This window comes from Ascidiella aspersa, chromosome 6, assembly GCF_963924565.1.
Source record: "Ascidiella aspersa chromosome 6, kaAscAspe10.2, whole genome shotgun sequence".
NCBI lineage: Eukaryota > Metazoa > Chordata > Ascidiacea > Phlebobranchia > Ascidiidae > Ascidiella > Ascidiella aspersa.
Window position 1 is genome coordinate 9,415,920 of NC_139452.1, and position 21,267 is coordinate 9,437,186.

Sequence of the window (21,267 nt, forward strand, 5' to 3'; positions counted from 1 at the left end):
TAACCGAAACCTCGGTAACATTATGAAGGCATGAAGCTTGATGATAAGCTATGGAGTAGCACGTTCTACTTTGCACGAGCATAAACCAGGGTCGTCCCCTGTTGCATGATAACGCCTTACTACTTTCCGTGAGAAACATGCCGAGTTGTTGTATACCTTTTTCGAGGGTGACTGGCAACTCTAGTGCAAAACCCTTTTGCACCCGCTTGACTGAAAAACCTTGGCAATCCAAGTTTTCGTGTCGGCCCCATAGCAACTGAACAGTTTTGCTTTAAGGGTCAGTTCAACCTTAAGTGGGTGACCTGCAAACCTGTTCATCTGAGAACTGAATTAACTCAAACCGCCCTATTAGCTCATACTCGAAACTGCACGCTTTAGAAGTTCCTCTTTCTGTATATAGCATGGTTGACTCGCTAATGTAAAAAAAATATCTCGCCTGTCCCACATTATAACGAAACACTTTTCCTGTCTTCCAACCTGCTAAGTAAAAACAAAACTATCCACCCGTGTACTCTAAATCTGTGTTGTATATAGTTTGACAATATTCTGGCAACAGTAAAACTTGATTTACGCAGGCTAATTTACACGTGCGAGCTATTAATAATTCGAAAGCGTGTAGCCTTCCGCGGGTAATGGCACTTTGCAAAAGGAACACGTGTGTCTGTCACAAAATCTACATAAAAATTACTCAGAACACCTGCTGAAGATACAGCCAAGCCCTATAAAGTATCTGACGATTGGGAAACTTCGAGTTACTTTCCCCAAATAAGGGCTAGGCTATTCCCTCACAAATATCACCAAGACAATTTCCCCGACGCCCCTCTGAAACCGCAAATCTCGCTCAACCGCACCGAGTGTTACTTGGATAACTGACACACGCAAAAGCGACAGTTGCTAAGCGAACGCTGCACAGATTAAATGCGCGCGGTTCGGATCGGATGTTGAAATTAATCAAGCTGTCAATTCGCGAAATGTTTTCGGGCCCACTTTCGCGGCTTCAAAACAAACAGGCCACGGCGCGCCGCCACCCCCCTATCTGTCTCTCGCTCTTTTTCTTGCTTGACTGTTTGTCGAAGGGACAGGGCTTTGCTGACTGTAATTTGGAATGCCGAGGCCCAAAATAAAATTTCTGTCCGATAATACTTCTTGTTGACTATGTTTTCTGTTTTAGCAATCGTTTTTTGTTCTTAGAGGGTCGCAATCGGCGATGCAAAAGCACTTTTTTAATGCCTTTAAATCTAACTGTTTTACGTACATTGAGGCAAAATACTGCTTTCTATAACTGTAGAGGCGGCTACAATGAAAAATTTTCCTTGCAAAGCACTCCTGTGACTATTGCCATGGCGTATTAAAATGCATGGGTCTCCTCGAGCAAATCGCTTCACCTTATCTGTTTTCAAGCGCCAAAGTAACGGCGCCCTATTGTAACTTCGTACATTGTTTACGCGCTGGGTAGCGCCTAATTCTAAGCAGGAAGGAAAGTGCAGGCAAGGCGACAGCAGCGCCTGCTTAGAAGAGAGGCAGACGCAAAGGTAAGCGCTTTGCTAAGTCGCTATCAATCTACGACACTTAGTGCAGGTGTGCGATGCCCGGTGCATAAATCTTGTACAAATCCGCATTCAGAGTGTGGCTTCAGTTCCACGCAACCAGACCGCGCAGAGACAGAGAGTCTTCTCTGGGGCACAGGCAATAGAGGAAGGCACAATACAGCGAATGCTTCCAGTCCGCTTTTAAGTCATCCTTTGGGCTGTACGCCTGACAGGGGTAGACGGCGGAACAGATGCTTGCTGGCACCGTATGTCGCGACACTGACGAACTGTGTGCTACAAGCTATCTTGTCGACGCCCCGCGCTCGTGTCGCCTTTGTTGCTGCTGATTCTACTGATGCTGCATTTTTCGCGGCTGCTGGCGCTTAACTGCAGGATTGCCGTGCAAAAATGCTTCCTTTTCGACACTGAAGATCTTGTGATTTTGCCAAAAAATAAATAAAGTAGGTTTTTCGATGTGTTTTTACATGCACGCTTTCTCTCCAATTTTCCAACTAATAAATTGAGAAGAGTCAACCATTCTCTCATGAACAAAAAACTTTAGAGGTCGTTTTCTTTAGTTTCTTTAGTTTTCTTTTTTTCGTTTCCTTTCGGGGGCGAACTTTTCTAATAAAAAATACCAAATCTGACTATAAATATTCGAAAAGTACGCGGAATAGAATACAGTATGAAAATCACTGATTTACATCGATGTCGGCTGTTACGGACCAGCATTTTGGCTATCCTAGGCTAATTAATTTAGTATCGGATCGGCACCGATACCAGCCTAGTATCGGACGAGTACCGATACAATTTAAATTTTACAGGTTTGAGGCAAAACAAATAAAATATAGATAAAATTGCGACATAACCCGAACATGTTGCAGTCCTTTGCAAGGCATAGTAGCGAATTTAAGAAATCTTCTCTTTTAAAAATCTATTCTATAGTAAGTTAATTAAAAATATAAATGACATTAAAAACTGCCAGTTAACTCAAAACAGCTTCACAAAACATAAATCTCATTAGGCTCACAGCAATAAATTGATTAAGAAACAGACACACGCGCATGACTTTTAAGAATACCGACTAAAGCAGTGGTCGGCAAACTTTTTTTATCGCGGCCCAAAGTGCTCTTTTTAGAGCTTTTGAAGGCCCTCTCACGTAAAACCAGGTCGGAAACAGTGGCGGATTCAGGATATTTGTTTTTAAGGTGATGTATTACACGGCGCCTTGATGGCCAAAATACTGCCACGCCATAATGCAAACATACTACAAAAGAAATAATATACGCGCGAAGGGCGAAACATTTTGCGTTTACATATATTTAAATGTGGCAAAAAACATAGTTCGACAGGTAGTCTACTCAGGATCACATTTGGCACGTGGGTCTGAACCACGCTGAGACAATATAAAAATTTTGCAACAACATGTATTTAAAAAAAAAGTGCAATGAATGTATACGGCTATCACGCGGCCCACAACTACATGTTAACACTAAACTATTCAAAAGTAACTCGCCAGCTACTAAAAATGGCTTTGCGGCCCACAGTTTGCCGACCACTGGACTAAAGGATCAGTAATACGTCTACACTCAAAGTTCAATCGTTTTGTTGCGATCGGGCAATACGAAAACCTATTGCGAATGACTAACACGCGTTTTCAATATTCGGCATGTTTTTCATCGCGCTTAAAATACAAGCCGAGGCCGGCAGCCAGTAAATATTCACTGGTATATGTGGGGTTATTTGAATCGTGGCAAGTGGCAATAAAAACGTGAAATGTCGCAAAGGCTTCTTGCCTGGCTGGCAAGCTGATTTATTTCGGTTGGTGCCGGGCGCCGCATTGCTTTACCGACTGTTATATATACGCGTGTTTAACGGCCTGGTGACTTAACAATGTACAGGCAATTTAGGACTTTGAGACACTGGAAGGTGTTTTGGGGTAAAGCTGCAAATTTTTAGGTATTTTGATACGCAAAATGTTCGGTGCTTCGCGAATTTAAGGTTATCCTAATTTAAATTTATCTGCTTTCGTTAATCTTATCACAAAATAAAATTACCATATGCCCTGTCGTCAGCTTGGTGTATTTTGGTATATACGCTCAGCTGGGCGTTTTATTTTCAGCACACGAAAACTCCTAACAATAGTATATTTTTTAAAGCTCCATAACTCCGGGATGATATCTGCATTTTTATGTATAGAACGGAAATTTGCCATAAATCAACTTTGCCTTTTTTCGACACAACACTCGCAAAACGGGAAAGAAACTTTTATTGAATACAAAAGAGAGCACGATGATTATAAAACATAAAACAGAAGGCACGACTGAAAGAAGTCCGACATAATATACATTTTACACACAGGCAAGACGACGTGCTAATGGGCAGTTGTGCTTATTTTGAAGCGACGCAAATAAAAAGCTGGCGATACCTCAGCAGAAATTTAAAACGCGCCCTGATCAACTACACTGAACTGCACAGAAACGATAATGATGCACCTTGCCTGTATTCCATGTAATATCGCTGTAAAAGTACATTTAAGGAAAAGAGAGAATATTTCAAACAGCTGCAACAATTAATGCGCAAAACGAGGGTGGCGAATTTGTTTCTCTGAGTTTAAACTTGAGCTGAAAGCATTAAAAATTTACGCTATTACCTGTTACATAGTAAAACATATTTTAGAAATAAATGTTTCGTTTCCTACATAGGTTGCGATTTTACGTAAATCGTTTTCACTGTGGTGATAAAAAAGTTTGAATCTCAAAAATCAGATTGAAAACTAGCTTTCTCTTTACTGCCACCTAGTAAAAGCTAAAAAAAAAATTTACTTTATCATTTCACCAGTCAACAAGTAAAACAAAGACACATTTGGCCGTTTTTCTGTCGTTCATCACTTAAAAGGGTTCATAGAGTACAAAATTCATAATGAGCTAAAAATAAAAAAAAAATAAAAAAGGCATGGTTGCATTAAAATCGTGCTATAGGGTTTGCGAGCATAAAAAAATCAATTCGAAACAAAACAGTATTGAAAACAAATATAAAACGCTTGTACCATTGGTCACAAAATATACAGGAAAGTGGTATAAGCACAAAACAGTTGAAATGATCTCTCGTAATTAAAGCTTCATTATGGATTGGCTAACTTCGCTACAGGATTACTGATATAAAATTATATGAAAGTTTTTTTTACAAAAAGTACAAAAAAGAGCGATAGATGCGTGATATGAAAATATTCAAAACTTGATCATCGATATATGAATAAAACCCTAAAATTAGTACCATCATGTTGAAACTAATAATTATCAGCCACCAGTGTAGCTGCATACCTAATAGAGGCATTAAAAATCGATTAAACATGGCAAGAAAACAATGGTGTGTAAAGAAAAAGTGCCAAAGACAAATGAAACATGTGCAGGACATAATGTCAGGTTCGCATTATGTTAAACAAGCATCGGCTAGTGGGATTGTACATTGGTTGCAGGCTTAACAATCCGGAAATAATGTGAGTAACTCTCCTGAAAGGATACAGCACTATTGACTAAATTTCATTTTTACTAAAATAGTTTGCTATGTTAAGATAGGATCGGGTAGAAAGTTAAACACAGTGTTGTAGTTAATTAATTTTAAATTAGGATTCATTTATGAATTTTAAATTAGGAGTCATTTTATAACAGTTATCACGAATACAATATACCAAAACATGGCAGTACAGGAGCAAAAAAACAGGGCGGTCAAAACATTGACAGCCTCATTATCTTGGGCCACAATATTATCTGCTTAATTTCGTTGTACAGACACAACTGGCTGAAACTTCCGTAGTGATATTTTTTAAATATGCGTTTATTTTCGTCAAACTCAAGCAAAATAGAAAATAGTTTAGGAATTACTTAATAAAAAATTTCTGTGAATCACAGAAAATATGATGTATTTGCACCACCAAAACTTATGGGAAAATCTAATCAAAAACCCCTGAAAAATTTAAGACAAAAAAAACGAAAAAGTGTCTTAAGCAAACATGTCTGTCTGTTTGTCTAACGCTTTAGCGGGCTCATTGATAGCACTTAGCTAGTTGAGAAGCACTGCTCAGCTTAGATCCACGTCTGTTGCCAGCCGGGAAGCTCGTTGGTGATGTCTTGGGGTTGCTCAGGCCCCGGGTCCTCCATACCCACGGGCGACCTCCGCTTTTCACCATCCAGCTGAACGGAAGGCCACGACTCCTCGCCGTCGTCTTTTCCCGGAGGAGCCTTGGAGGAAGTTTTGCTCCTGGAAGATGACCTTTTCCTGTCTTGTTCATGCGTGTAGGGATGAGTTTCGCGCCGTTCCCTTTTCGGTTCGTAGTTCGTGCTGGAGCGGTTCTTGGATCGGGAGCCGGATTCGGAACGACGCTTTGCCGTCGGAGGAACGCGTGTTTTTGAGGATGACTGCCTTGCGTCTTTCGCTCTGGATGCTGAAGACATTCTATCGGATTCGTGGTCGGATTGCTGCTGCGATCTTCTGCTAGTTGGACGCTCGTAAGGATCTTCGTCCCTCCGAACCTGACCACTTTTCCTGGTCGCCTCCTTCTTTCTTTTAGAACTCGACTTTCTTTGTTCGTCGACGGATTTGACTTCGGAAAGAGCAGGATAACTATCCTCTTGCATTCGGGGAAGAGGATTTATAGGCGTCTCAGGAGGATTAGCTCTTCTCTGCGATTCGTGCTTCCGCGGAATCCTCCTCGGCTGCGCTCCGGGAGCCACTTCAATCTCCATGTGTTCGATCCTGTTGGAGGACTTGAAAGAGCTGCTGCTCCGCGCTTTCGGGACCGGACGAGCAATCGGCTCTTCCGCAGGAGGAGATGGTGGAAGAAGAGGCGTATCCACCTGATCCTCCGTTTCCTGCGGATCGCTAACATCTTCCAGCGTCTTCGGGAGAGTTTCTGCCGGAGAAGACGCATTTTGCGGTTGAGGAGAAGTTTCGCTTCTTGGTCGCTCCTCCTGCTCTAAACAAAGTTCGGGATCTTCCTCGTGGATGACAGTGGTGGTGCGAGATTTCGCGCTGTCGTTGAGCCTCCGCAGCGACGGCCGGGGAAGGGTGTGTTCTCCGACATAGCCCTTAATCTTCATTTTCTTCATTTTGGACCTCGGAGCGTAGAAGATCTTGCAGCGGTCGTCGATGAAGCACTCAACGGCTCGTCCCTGCAACCGATCCTTGCGCACCACTGTGTTGTAGGTCTGTGAAAACAAGCCGAATCGGCACGGTAATGTGTAACGTTATAAAGACATTACTCTAACGTGATATCCCTTGATTTTTGTTCATCGACCAACTTCAACATTTATAGCTTCTCTAACCGCCTACCTTTTTTTTCCGCCAATAATATTATTTTCTCGTAAATACTATTGCGAGTCAATGCTATTGCTAGTCAATTAGGTTCAGGTTTGATTTAGTTCAAACTTGATTAATATGTAGGTATGATTGCCCCTTTGTTTCGGAATGTGTTCGATACTTATTACTATAGAATAGATAGGCCTAAATATCGGTTTAGCAATCATATCAGCCGATGGTCCACTCGTACCGATATATCGGTATCGCTAAATTTGAGCCGATATTTCGCTATGAAATTACTTTATAGCACTTGCTTAAAATCAAAGGAATTTCCTGATTTTTAACTGGCAATTTTGTCATTTGATTTTATTTTTATCGCGAGTGATTTGCCATACTGCTTGGTTTCTTGGTTCCAAATCGTGCAAAGTTAATATGCAAGATTAGAGTTGTAAAATTACACAGGAAGATAAACTAAAGGTAATTTGTATTATAGGTTGAATAATTAAAATATCAAGTATATAAAAAATTGGTTATCTTGTCGGTATAAGGTAACGGCTGACATGAACATAAAAACACTACTTATTACCAGGTCAAGTTAGGGGACCTGTTCGATTTGCGTGTTTGTGGCGAATTAGTCATGGTACGGCCATCCGGTATAGCGATTGTTTTTGTAGGAAACATTTTGGCCTGTGCAAACCAAAGTCAAGACAGACGACAAATTACCACTATTTAAAAATACCATCTGAATGTCTATTATAATATTATAATTTGATTTTAGGTAATAGACGACTGGTGTCGCATTGGCATTGCCAAACATTTATTCACAACAGTACAAATGGCAGTATTCGGAGTTAAAGAAATTTTCTGGAATAGCAGAACAGTTTCATCGTTGATTCAAAAACTGTGTTGAAATGTGCAACCCAAATGTATTATATATACCCTTACTTTGCAGGCCAATCCCCAACCCAAATATACAACTTATTTTCTGCGTTTCTGTATTGAGGCTAGGGATGTTCAAAGTAGAATCCCAAGGTATTCTGGAATAATAGGTTTCGAATCTAGAATAACGAATCCAGAATAGCGAATCCTAGTATATTTTTATTAAATTATCTAACCTCGGTTTTGTTTGGGGAAGGGATTCATCTTAATCTACCCCACAGGGCCTACAATCACAGCAATAAATCGCCCAAACAATTTGCTAACATGTGTACATTATAATAAAAAAATCTCCCATATGTTTAATTCTTAACAACTGTCATTTGAAGCAGTTCTGTAAAAGGAATTCGATATTCTACTTTGAACATCCCTAATTGAGGCACATACATTGGTCCAGGTTCGGCTCCCGAGTAGTTCCACATTTCGATATGTAGTAAAGTAATGTTGAATAATGATATACTCGCAGCTTGGCCGGGTTGAACGGAAGGGCGATTAAACACAGCAGTCATTATTCCTCAAGTAAAAATTGAAACGACTCGCGCGAGTCACATTCTAAATTAACAGAAGTTCGCCAAAACTCAAACTCGTACAGAAAATCTAAGCTTCTCTTTTTCACGCAAATAAGAAATTGAGCGTAGCCAATTTAAAAGCCCCCAAAGAGTGACAGTACCCAAAAGTCGCAAAAAATGACAGTACCCAAATCAAAATCCCTAAAAGAGTTGAAGTCGCAAAAAAGGACAGTACCCAAATCAAAATCCCTAAAAGAGTTTAAGTCGCCAAAAACGAACGTAAACAAGTGAAACAATAAACTGGTACCGGTACCTGGTGGAAGGACTTGAGTTGTTCTTTGGTGAGAAAGAAGATCTCGCTTGTCTCGGCCTGCTTGCAAACAGTCCAGCCAGGATCGATCGGAAGCCAGTATCCCTCGTCCTCAATACCAGCCTCGTCTGGTTTGCAGCAGCCGCACAGGATACGCGAGGCGCTGGGGTATGCGTGCGCTGTAAAGGCTCGCATCTTGTGCACAGCTAGGTAGTAGATCACGCAGAAGATGCAGCCCGCAGCGTTTAGCAGCAGGTCGGTGGCCATCAGGGCGTAGTACCTATGGATGGGTGTATTTGATTGGTTAAAATATTCCTTATATACGACTTGTGAACGTCGTCGCGCACTTGGAGAGCACAGCACGATGTTGGACAAAGTAGCATTTTTGTTAAAAATAATTTAATTAATTAGGAACAAGAATCAAATAACTAGAATTATGTAGTTGCCAAAATATGAACGTGGGGAATCCTTGTGTAAAGTGGTGTTACTATGTCCTCTTGGCCTCTTCCATTTCACTTTAGCTTCGACGAATCGCGGCAATAAAAATATAGTTCAGATTTTTACTTACCCTGGTTCTACTCATGGGGCTTAATCTAACAAGTATATGGCAAATTATAGTAAGCAAGAGCTACGAAAAAGGGTATTTCAAACATTTCAAGTGAAATTTTGAAATTACTAATTAGCGCAAGTTCTGTATTTTGAATTTTGAACATTTTACGGCTAAACTAAGTCTATTCCTTGAATAAACGTTATTATAAATGACAGGTGCCTGGAACATAAAAGGCTCCCTGCAGTTGCACCATACATTGACGAATACGACGACCCTCTCTTGAACGTTAGGCATTGGACACATACCATTACCCGAAAGGCAATTCACACAAAACCTCCACATTTACAGCAAGGTGCGATTTTGGCAGTTATTTCGCATGATTATATTTAACTTACTGGTAGGAGTTAAGGTAGGCGTCGAGATCCTGTAGTGAATAGATTATGCCGGGGAGTAGAAACAACACCAGGTTTTCCGTCACATAAACCATGTAGTACCTGCGACAAATCAGTTTATTTTGATTAATTGATTTTAAAATAAAACAGATCGCCTGAAATTTGGAAACACCGTTATTGTTCCGCGTGGCTTTGTAAGTACATTAGAAAAATGTTTTTGCAGAAAATAAGTTGTTACCTAATGATTTCTTTAGAATACATTCGCGAATTTAAACTGCGTTTTTTAAAAACTTATTCTCATTGGGTTTTCGTGAATTTTAATATAATTTAAATTTATGCTTTTAATATTTTACAAGGCTAATTCCCTTCTCGTTCAAATCATCAGAAAGCTTACAACTCGGTTCTACTCGTTTGACTTACTCGAAATGACCAAATCGGTTTTACTCGTTTATAACTACTTATATACCCAGTGGCACTAACTGACTTCTAAATCGTTTTCTTTCCCTGTTACTTTTGTCCTGTTTTTTTTTCGAGATTTATCCTTTTTATCTTCACTTGAACTTTACACTGATGTCCTTTTTATCTTCACTTGAACTTTACACTGATGATGGCATGAGGCAGGGGGGGGGGTAAACTGCGGCTCCCCAGCATGTTTTTTGTGGCTCTTCTAGTTGAATAGTAAAATTCCCCGAAAACTGTAAAGGCTACCAAGAGTACCGTTTATGAATGTTTCTCTCTTTTTTTTCTTTATTCAGGCCATCATTTTGTTTATGACGTAACACTAGACATAGAATCCGAAGAGTTAGTTAACAAAAGACTGATATTGATAAATATTGTGCGTGTTATTTTGTTACTACCCGTATTATTATTGCGGTGATTATATTACCGTTTTGCTATATTACAATTCTGTTATTATTGATGACTTTCCATTATTTACCGTTTTTGCATTGAAATATTTTTGAGGCTCTCTGGTATATGTATTTTCTGCAAATGGCTCTTCCATTGAATATATCTGCCCACCCGTGGCATGAGGTATTGCCGAAACGTTTGTAAACAACGAAATGTCGATTTTATTGAATATAATGGCTTTATTATTTTTATTAAAATACCTTTACTCGCAAAAGGTCGCAAATCGCACATCAAATAAAGTGCCCTTACCAGAACATGAAGCAGTAGGGTTGGTCAATGTAGGCGTGGTAGTAGGGCCGCACGTGAATAAAGATGGCCATCAGGCTTGCGTGGAAAACCGACATGAAGTCGTGGCTGAGAAAGATGTAGGCGCGGTATTTGTAGTCGGCCTGCTGCAGTTGCTTCGAAACCTTTAAAGGGAGGTTGGGAGGTTAAATTACGAATCAGTGAAATCTATTTGGGTTAGTCAAGCTGTTTTTTATTCTTGGGTTAACAGTAAGAATGCCAGATACTCTGGTATGAACCGACACAAGAAAGATTTTGGGTACGGCTGTCTAAACTGATAAAAGGCGCTATGACGATGGTCTAACAACCAAAATTAATCAAATGTAATATTTTAATTTTTAATGAACCTTGAGGAATTTCTATTTGGTATTTCTGATAAATTTTTAGGCCCTTCAGGCTGGAAACTGCAGCGTTACATCGCAAAAAAGAAGTGTTTACCACCTTTATTAGGTGTCGGTAACGATACGATAACATCAGAAATCCCTAGTTACCAGTCCTGAGCAAGAGGATCCTGCTTCACATGTGCGCATATATAGTCGTATGGACATTTTGTAAAACTGTTAAAAAATGCATTCTCGCACGCAGGTATTTTTACCACACGATTAAGTTATTGATCAACTATTCGTCTTAAAAAATATTTAAGTAAAAGATCCCAAGATGAGTGATTACATCAGAAACCTTGAATGGTTTCGTAGGGTTACTAAAATTGTCATGCACTTAAATTTAAAACTTTGTCAGTACAAGACAAAATTGACTGTGCATACAATTACCTTATTGAAATCGGGGTACCAGCGGTATACAAAGTAGCAGAGAATGATTCCCCAGTGAAGCAGAATGGGAATGAGCACAAACCACGAGAAGAAGAGAGTGAAGAAAACAAAGGCCAGAATACGGGCGGCAAGAAAACTACCCTTGTATAACTGAAACAAAAACACAAAATTAGGCTAGATGAATTTTATGTAACCACACATCCAGGAATAGGAATTTAAGTTAATACTACTTTTTGGCGTTTTATGATCCAAATTCTAAACAATAACTACAAAAAAAATAAGTGCTAAATTTTTTAAGTGGGATGAAGAAATATAAATCGTTGTTTACATTGGCGGTTTCGTTTTTAGTTTAAATTAACACTCAAGAACACAAGTGTATTTACAAATGGTTGCATTTGGAATTTGCTTGTTAAATACTTAATTTTTCTAAATGGTTAAGCAAGTTGATTTTAAACACACGTAAATACATTAAATTGCACAAAGGAAGCATGCCTAAATCAAGCGTTGCCACATTTTGAAAAAAAAAATTAAAATTTATAAGTTTTGAAATACCTAAATTACATTGCTTGAATACCAAACATAGGCTGGGCATTAAAACAAATTTAAAAACTATTCAACGATTCAATGACCAAATCAATTCGAAGACTTTGTGGCAACCCTGCAAACAGTACAGGAACTGCTACTTTCCGTTTTTGTTATCATTGGATGTATTGTTATCTACAATTCTTATTTAACAATTAACAACTGAACTAACAGTGATAAACAATATCTGCGGCCACTCCAGTCTTGTGTGGAAAGCTCGGGAATGGATGAGTGTGCGATCAACCATCCATTGGTCGGCCTCGTTGTCTTTTCTCGTCTTGTCGTAGCGCACAACACCACCGCATAGGGACAGGTAGGAAAGTACCGCCGATATGTACTGGATCACGCTGGTCTCTTTGTAGGTGGCGATCAGGTATAAATTGATCAAGAGCTGGAAAAAAACACAAAATTGTTTTGTGGCAAGAAAGCACTATTCATTAGCTTTTAAATGATTAAAATCAAATATATATTTGCAAAAGAACACTTTTGTGGAAGATAAATTGGCCATTAACACTAAGTTTTTATAACAAACATTAAAAAAATAAATTAGTTTGTGTCCAGTTGATTAATTGATGCTGAACATTTCCATTCTAAGCATTTAGAAACCTTGTTTCCAGCTCTGTTAGATTTCAGGTAAATAAGGTGTTATTTAATCATTCAAGATTTATCATCAAAATGTTTAATAAATTTCGATAAAAATACCTGCGGAAGAGACTCCAGCATGCTTTCTGACAACTTGAGCTTGTTAAGATGAGAAAGCCACTGTTCCCTTGTCAAACGCTGCCACCAATTGTCCTTATCCTTTTTGTCAGGGCCATCATTGTCGATAGCAGTCAAGGACCCCATGCTCAGTGAAAGATTTGCATTGAGGGGAGGATGCACCACTTCACTGCCGTGGATGTTGGAATCCTGAAAAAGTGTTAAGCTTTATCACAAGCAGTGATAATAGTACCATAATAGGTATTATTAGGGATGTACAAATATATCATTGGGATTTGTTATTAATCTAATAAGGTGGTATCGACTTGTCAAATTACTTTCTGAATTTAGTCATAGTTTGCTATCTAAAACAAACTCATCTTTAAGTATTTTAACAATTAAAGTGAACTGCATTTTTAAATTTCAGCTTAACAACCCAGAAAATACTATGTTCGCTAGTTTCAATTTCACTATTATTGCCAATTAGACACTAGTCACACGGCATCTTTGGTAAAACATCAGATGTATTTTGTGCCCAAAGTTTTTGTTCCAGATCAGAAGAAATAACAAAGTGTCTGACATAACTAGTGGAAGCACTGTTTGTGGCAATTGTAATTTAGTCCTGGTGACCAATGACTGAAAGAAACTCACCAGTCTGTACAGATTTTAATGCAATATTCAATGCTACAAGGTTAATTCAATTCATGTGATTTTTCCTTCTACAGACTTAACATAGGCATAATAGGTCATTAAATAATAAATCAATTGGATGATAATAGGCTTGCAATGAAAAAGCATTCTATTCCTTGACAGCCTGGCACACATATCATCTGACCTTGAAAGGTACTCACCTCATCAGCTGCATTTCTACGGTAAAAGTCAAGTTCATTTAAACTTGACAGTGATGCTCCCCGCGATCGCTCAAGTGTTGTTGGGCTGTACCATTGGGCTGTTGTCTTTTTATTGCGATGCCCTCTAATAAAGTATAAAAAATCAAGTTTTACAAAACACCTGGTAATAAAATGTTGTCCTATCACAATTTGTAAAAATCAAATCAGTTGACAACAATGTTAAGGTCTGTTAAGATAATTAGGAAATAAAATTTACGAATCACAACATTTAAGCTAATCAAGCAACCAATGACCTACTGTGGAAAGTATGGCAAGTGCACCTGTCAATGTTTTTAACAGATCAAACCTGCATTCCGACTTTTATATATTTTACACCTTTGCTGCACTCTTGTTGCGTTTTTTGTTATTTTCTCTATTTTTTCTGCTATTCACCCGAGAAATCTTGTTGATATCTGCCATACTTTCCAGACGAGACAACGACAAGCAACCTACCTTATATTGTCAAGCCAATTGCACAGGAAGGTGTATGAGAGTCTCAGGTGGTACCAAATGACTGTCAATTGAAATGGTATGTTCAATGCAGTTCTGAGCAATATTATTGGCCACTTGAATGATTTTCCATGGGTTTTCCTCAAGAAGTTAAACTCAAGTACTGCCAATAATATTGAGGGAAGGATGATAAACCCCAACGACAGTGCAAAGGCATAGTGCCATCCATTTTCCCAATAAAACACTAAAAAGCAAGTTCAAGATATTAATACTTAGTATACAAGAATATGTTTTCTATATTAAACTGATTTAGTTTCAAGGCTGAATGTTAAAGACAACAAGTAGTTTATACATAAAAAACATAGAATAATTTAAATAAGAATTTGGATAAACAAACATAAAGACTTACCTAAAGTGATGGTGTCTGTTACTATGTCTGCGAAATACACGATTGTGGTTCCGAAGGTAAACGCAAATTCAATGAACAGAAGATATGGGGCAGGGATGTCCGGAAATTCAAACGAACAGCATTTTTTGCCTTTCTTCTTTCGTCCAGGCGCCATGCTTCAACTCAAAAGTAAAGCCCTAATTTCGGCCCTCACTTTTCTAAAACATAAAAAGTTATTAGCAATTTAGTTGATTTTAGTGTGCGAGTTGCTGTAGTTATTCTTTTAACAAGTGTCGATAAAACTTCCAAAGCTTTCTCAAACAGCAACAAAAGACGTAAAAAGTTGAACCGACTATGAACCACCTATTGGTTTCTTGATAATTGCTAAAATGGACGCCATATTAGATTCTAGTCATATCAGATACAAGGTAAAAGTAAAGAACAGTTACTGAGACTTTTATTGTTTAATTAATCGATTAGCTAAGAGGTTAAAATAGACCTGGCAAAAATAATTGAGCAACTTCGTCGAGCAAATTGACGATGTGATGGTTTGACTACTGGAGAATTTTACAGCACAAACCCTTAGCACCAAATGGGCAGATTAATCCTAAAGATATGGTCAAATGTGATTCTGCCATGCCGATTTCAATTAAAAATGGGCCCAATCAGGCACGTGCGGAGTTTTGCGGTTTGCACATTAATAAACCGTGCCGCGCAAACTGCGTTTCGCTTGCATATTGGGAAATCCCCGATGTGCAGTTGCACCGATCAGCTGTCTGTTGTTGTTGCTCTCAGTTTAGATCGGACGCCGGGTGTTGCTATGACGTTGCGGCCAATGCGTGCGTAGTGTGTCGCCAAATACAGGCGTTATAATTCGGTTCAAGAGAGCGTGCACTTGGCCTGACACAAGTGGCGATTACACACGAGCGAGTGGGCATGGTACGAGGCTACCGGTAAATGTCTGTGTCGAGGTCACGCAAGGTAGGGGGACAGACAAGCCTAAATAAAGGGCCAATAAATCACCCCTTTATGTCTGAGTCGATCAATAATTTGTGGTTGAATAGAAATGGTTATCCAACAACAGGCAGAATGGAGAGTCGCGCGTTACTAACCTCAAAACATTGGTGATGTCAGCACGATTGATTTTTCGTTTGTCGTTATTTAACATATAACGACGTCGTTTTTTCGATGATAATCAAATACACTGTTTTTCTTCATTTTGAGTAATGTCTATAAATTTTCCTATGAAGCGCAGTTTTTTAGTATGTTTGAATATTAGCGTGATTTTACAGGGTTGTAACTTATGACTTAAGTTGTTTGGGCAAAATCACTTGACTTGACTTAAGTTGTTTAGACAAACAACCTAACTTGATCTAAGACTTTTGAACAAATGACTTGGGTTGAGCCAGTGAAATAAAGTGTATCATTAAGCATTGTTTATAATTGGGTTATTTATATTAACTTTCGCACATAACAATTTGAGTGCTATATGTTGCATTTTTGTTTTTTTTTTAGTTTAGTTATTGTTCATAATCGAACAAGTTTATCAATTTAAGTTTTACCTTTTATGACAAGGACTTTACTTGAAATTGACTTCCTCTAATTATGACTTCACTTCTTATTTATTTAAAAAGAATTGACTTGGACTTGAGTTATTTTACAAATGATTTGATTTAGACCTAAGTTATTTTGCAAATGACTTCAATGGGTCTATTGTCATTTAAAAATAGCTTATTTACAACATTACAATTTTGGTTTTAAGTTAGTCTACAAAATCTACATTGGCTGTCATTAGAATCACACTGCAACAATAAACAGAAGTTGTTTACAAGTTCTGCAGTTTGTTTTTGTGGCCGCACTATGCAGCCAGGACAGTCATAATGTACACCCTGTAAATCAATACATACTATATTTAAGTGCATTAGGGTGCTTTTTTTAATAAACATTAAGCAATACATGTTTCTGTTGTTCTATTTCTACAACCTATAACCATGGGTTTTACCTATTTTTTGCTGTTAGTGTTGGTTGAAGTTCTTGCAACTGATTCAGGTAATTTCTCTGATTGATTGTGTTACAATTTTTAATGTGATTGTGCAGTCTCTATATGTAATTTTTTGATAAGCTTAGTCATTGGTATGTTTTTGCAATACTTATATGTTTTTATTAAAAAAATGTCCACAACAGTTTTACTGTTAATACAAACAAAGTAGTTCTCAAGTTGTGTAAACAGGTGTGCACTAACAAGAATTGCTGTTGACACATAAATAAAAACTCCTTATTGTTTGTGAAGCATTATCTTATCGGTGAGCAATTTGAACGGCCATTCATTGCTGTGTGCCTTGCCAATAGGTATCTGCAAAGCCAAAGTGCCATTAGCTGTTTGTCTATAAATAAGTGATAAAATGGAATCAGCCTTTCAGAGTGGCGCGTCCCTAGAGTAAACAACTGTTGTCTGGCTTCTTAATCTGCCTATACCAATTCCTGCTTGCAATTTGCAAGTTGTGCTTTGCTCATATGAGACCAAAGTTGATGCTATTTCCCCGCTATCAAAGTATAAACATTTAAACGTTTATTGGTTTTACATATATTCATTACATTATAGTTTTTTGGCCAAATTTTTTTAAGTTTATTTACAAAGCACATTATTTCAGATATTGTTTTTCATTTACCCAGTACCTGTCTATTCGGTGGAAGTGGAATTCGATTTGGTCACACCACAATATTGGGATACAAAAGTGACACAGACCTTTAAGGATTTTATCGAAACTTATGGTAATGAATATTGTGCTTCAAATGCCTCACTGTGCAACATCGAAAGGTGTGTACCCTGTCTCAATTTGATTTATACCTATTATAATGAAAATGACAATACAATGAGTTTTGAGTTAAACAATCCACTTTTGTTTTTTTGCAGTGATATTAAATCCAGTGATGTACTTTTTAATCCTGGATATCCAAAAGCGAAAGAAATTGATACTTTACTTTCATTTTATGTGAGCGATGGCAATTTTCACCTTCCTAAACAAGCCCTGGCAAGTATGAAAGTGTGTAACTGTGTTCTGTTTATAAACCACAAGCTAAAAATAAGTATAAAGGAGCTTGTTTGCTGTTAAATACATTACGATAATAAATTATTTGTAATTACACCAGTATTCAATAAAAGCAATAACACTCCACTACAAAATGAATGCTTAACAGTATGTTTAACTTTTTGCTTTGGGTCAGATGGGAGTTATTATTGATGGATGTGCTTGTATGCAAAATTTATTTTTCTCTAAATTGCTTGTTGTTGTCAGGCCTCCCTCTAGAAAAGGAGTCACTAAACTTTTGTACAAACTTATTTTGTTGTAGTTTGGTGACTCCTGTCCCAGAACAGTATAAGACATAACTTATTGTAATAAACACAATTAAAAATAGATCAAAATTTGTTTCTTGCTTAATTATTTTTTAATTTGCATGTTCAACTGTTTTCTAAAATAACTTTCCCTAAAGGAAATGCCAATGTTAAACTTTCAGGCATGGTCACACAGTATCGAATAGAAATACAAAATGAACTGAAGGCTGCTTCAACGGACACAGAGTACAATGCCTTTCGAGTCGCCTATGTTGATGGCGTCTTGGTTCTTGACCCTTCAGATGCTACACTTGACAAGATTGCCATACCCATAATTTGTGTTGGTGTTGTGCTAATAGCACTGGGTATTATTGGATTGGACTACAGAAGGTTAGTATTTCTCCTACTGGGTTTGGTCAGACCAAACCCGCCTTTTCTATATATTTGAACTGCATGTTTATCTTTAAGGTAGGCCCTTTGCATTGAAAGTTTGCACAAGCCCTAATGGTTATTTAAACAATGGTTTATCCTAAATATCCTTGGAATACCTTGACAAAATCTATAAAGTTCTCTTGTGTTACTTTACTCACAATTTGAAATGAAGTTTTTGTGCAGTATTTTATAGTTTATAACTTGATATACAATAAAAATAAATTAATTGTACTAATATAAAAATGGTGAAATGATACTGGTTGGGGTTTATGCTAACTGCTTCTAATCTTCTTTTTTAGTCGCCAACTTGCTAAAAAACGGGCATTAGATGAATGCGAAAGGAGAAAACTGGAAAAAACTACGCTTACATTGTCCCGAGACAGCACTGAACTTTTTCAAGCCAAAAAAGAACCAGTAAATGAGGCCAGTAGAAATGGGAAAAGAAATAGTATTGATAATGTATAACTTAAAGTTATATATTCAATGTGCAGTATGTATCATTTGCGATTTTTTCATGTAAATAACAAGCTTGTTGCCTTTGCTCATATTTTATACCTGTTATCAAACTTTTGTTTAATTAATTAGTGTTCAACACACAGCTAAAAACAAACTTTTGTTTGATATTGCAGGCATACTTGCAGTTTGCACTCAAAACATTCAGTATAGGACCTAAATGGTGGTTAATTAGTTGCTTTAATGTCAATTTTGTTTTGAGAATGTGCAATTTACTCACTGTAAAAGTACTGTCCAAGACAAGTTATGTGACCTTTAGCAGATTTAGTTTTCTGCAAACTTACCTTTCTGTAGTTATCTAATTTTTTTCTAGTAGCATAGGGTAGTTTGAGAGATAAATACCACACTGTAAAATTTGTGTAAACGAATCAAATATTTGAGTTTATTTATTGTTCAAAATATCTTCATAAAATTTAACACTTTCCTCTATAATTTCCTTGTTAATACACTTGTACATAAAACTTATTGGTTTCTTTAACACACTTTACTTTATGTTCATGTGTAGCCCTGTACCTTCAATATTTCGTTGCTTCTTCAAGACATAAGTTTATTTTTAACGTTTGACATGTAGCACTTAAACAGGTTGATTTACTTTTAAATTATTTATGATATTGCACATTAACGACCTCTATTATCAACAACAGCTCCTAATTTTATAAATGAGTTTTCTTATAACCATGTCGGCAATAGCAATTCGTTTTTTTTAAGCCTAAAGGTGCTTCGGACTCCATGTGGTCTATTTTTATTGCGGAAGTCATACCAGCTATTCTTAACATTTTTCTGCGATACGTTGTCCACTGTTACCTGGTAATAGTTCAAATAAGATTATTTTTTATGCCATGTTACTAAGATGTTTTAATTTATGATGAATTCATCTTTTGTTTCATCCATGATTCTTTTTTATTCATCCGTGTGATACGTTTAACGTTGGCATAAAAACGAATAAAAGTTTGTATTAAAAGAAATTGTCCGTGGATACATTACGGGTTATTGACCGAATGTGTCATACGAGTTTACCGAAATTTTTATGAATAGGCTCAAATTTCGGTCGAAATCCTACCGCAATCTTTTTACCCAGGCCGCAGTTAAATTGCTAGGCTCGCGCTTGAACCAGTTAAGAGTTTCATGAATATTTAATTGACGCTTCCCGTTTGAGACCTTTCCACCTTAAGCCGAAATGCCAACAATTATTCTACCTTAAACACTGTGGCCTTGCAGTACTACTGTTGTCCGACCACAGTATAAAAGCCAACGTCGAGGACATTTTATTTTTTGTTAATTTTGTCCTTATTTTTTATTTGTGTAATGGTTTCCTGTGTTCAGAACAGATATCTGTTATATTGCCAAACACAATATGTAATCTTGTCAATCGGAGTACTTTAATCTCTTTATGCATTGTAAGAATGCCATTAATATGTTTTTAAACAAACCCCTTGTTCTTGTCACGTACCGTACTGAATTACCCATTGATCTTTTTTGAACAATGGTTGCCTACTGAATATCGATTAGTTATCACTGTTTGGCAAATATAAATTCCAAGTACAGTGCGCAACGGATTTGTAATTCAAAGGGCTGTCGAACTTCTATGTTGTAGTTTATTGTGGGTACATGAAGTCTACTTAAAATTAAATTATTCAATTATAAGATAAATGAGGAATACACTTCATGATAAACCCCAGTTGGAAAAAAATATTTTACTTGATGAGTATGTCGTCACAAACACGCTTAAGAAAAATAATCGTTTTAAATTTCGAGAACAAATATACAACTTCACTTCAGGATGAACAAAAGTTCCAAAGTAAAGTAAGTTTTGATTTACACGGATTATAGCGTTTACGATAAACTTTCTAATTTACTTTGTAGATCTATACCCAAATCTGGCAAGCTAGCAAAATCCTTGGGTACATGTTTCATTTTATGCCTGCTTGCTGTGTCCGCATGGCTGACAGTTTTTGGTATGTTAGTTTAAAATCTGTGTCGTTTACATTGACTTAAGCTACGCAATTTTCCCGGATAAACTGTGATTTTTGGTGTTTAGTTTATCAATCAACCTTACGTTCCAATTCAACGATACCTGATGAACGCCTCACATTTCGAATTTCAGGTAGGCAGTTTTCTTTCCCAAAATTACCTCATACCAGCATTTTTTTTGCCAAGACACAGACATTTTATCATTTATCTGTAAAACAAGTTCATTTAAAGGGTTTAGTCTTTAGTTTAAATTAGGACTTTGCAAAATAACGGGTTTGGTTTGCTAGTTTTGGTTTGCTATCATTTTATTAGTCCTTACAACAATATGTGCTAAAATGCGGTAACATTTGATCCATTTTAATTTTAAAGAGAGTGTAACAAATCAAATTTATTTGTACCTAACGCTGTAGTCCCTTACAGTTACTAACAACAAACTACATTACTAACAGTGTAACTTTATCTTCACCCAAGTTGACAAGCCCGTGCTTGTATTCCATCATGGTTTACAATGTAATTAAGT

General features: G+C 37.3%; 2 protein-coding genes across 2 annotated transcripts; one reads left to right on the top strand and one right to left on the bottom strand.

Annotated features, from left to right (window-relative positions):
• Nucleotides 1-5,405: 5,405 nt before the first annotated feature.
• Nucleotides 5,406-14,698, bottom strand: LOC146139567 (uncharacterized). The gene is made up of 10 exons (XM_083391936.1): nucleotides 14,519-14,698; nucleotides 14,113-14,353; nucleotides 13,621-13,744; nucleotides 12,773-12,979; nucleotides 12,243-12,461; nucleotides 11,489-11,638; nucleotides 10,683-10,843; nucleotides 9,528-9,626; nucleotides 8,586-8,862; nucleotides 5,406-6,736 (listed from the first exon to the last, which is right to left on the bottom strand). The coding sequence occupies exons 1-10, from the start codon at nucleotides 14,670-14,672 to the stop codon at nucleotides 5,615-5,617; spliced, it is 2,754 nt and encodes a 917-aa protein (XP_083248062.1). The 5' UTR covers nucleotides 14,673-14,698; the 3' UTR covers nucleotides 5,406-5,614.
• Nucleotides 14,699-17,160: 2,462 nt separating this feature from the next.
• LOC146139568 (uncharacterized) lies at nucleotides 17,161-19,729 on the top strand. Its single transcript, XM_083392071.1, has 4 exons — nucleotides 17,161-17,315; nucleotides 17,412-17,533; nucleotides 18,014-18,221; nucleotides 18,563-19,729. The coding sequence occupies exons 3-4, from the start codon at nucleotides 18,016-18,018 to the stop codon at nucleotides 18,726-18,728; spliced, it is 372 nt and encodes a 123-aa protein (XP_083248197.1). The 5' UTR covers nucleotides 17,161-17,315; nucleotides 17,412-17,533; nucleotides 18,014-18,015; the 3' UTR covers nucleotides 18,729-19,729.
• The last annotated feature ends 1,538 nt before the right edge of the window (nucleotides 19,730-21,267 follow it).

Coding starts and splice junctions, on each gene's coding strand:
- LOC146139567 (XM_083391936.1), bottom strand. CDS start 14,672: ATGGCGCCTGGACGAAAGAAGAAAGGCAAAAAATGCTGTTCGTTTGAA. Junction 12,980..13,620: donor GTAGAAATGCAGCTGATGAG/GTGAGTACCTTT, acceptor ACACTTTTTCAG/GATTCCAACATCCACGGCAG. Junction 8,863..9,527: donor GCCTACCTTAACTCCTACCA/GTAAGTTAAATA, acceptor ACCCATCCATAG/GTACTACGCCCTGATGGCCA.
- LOC146139568 (XM_083392071.1), top strand. CDS start 18,016: ATGGTCACACAGTATCGAATAGAAATACAAAATGAACTGAAGGCTGCT. Junction 18,222..18,562: donor ATTGGATTGGACTACAGAAG/GTTAGTATTTCT, acceptor CTTCTTTTTTAG/TCGCCAACTTGCTAAAAAAC.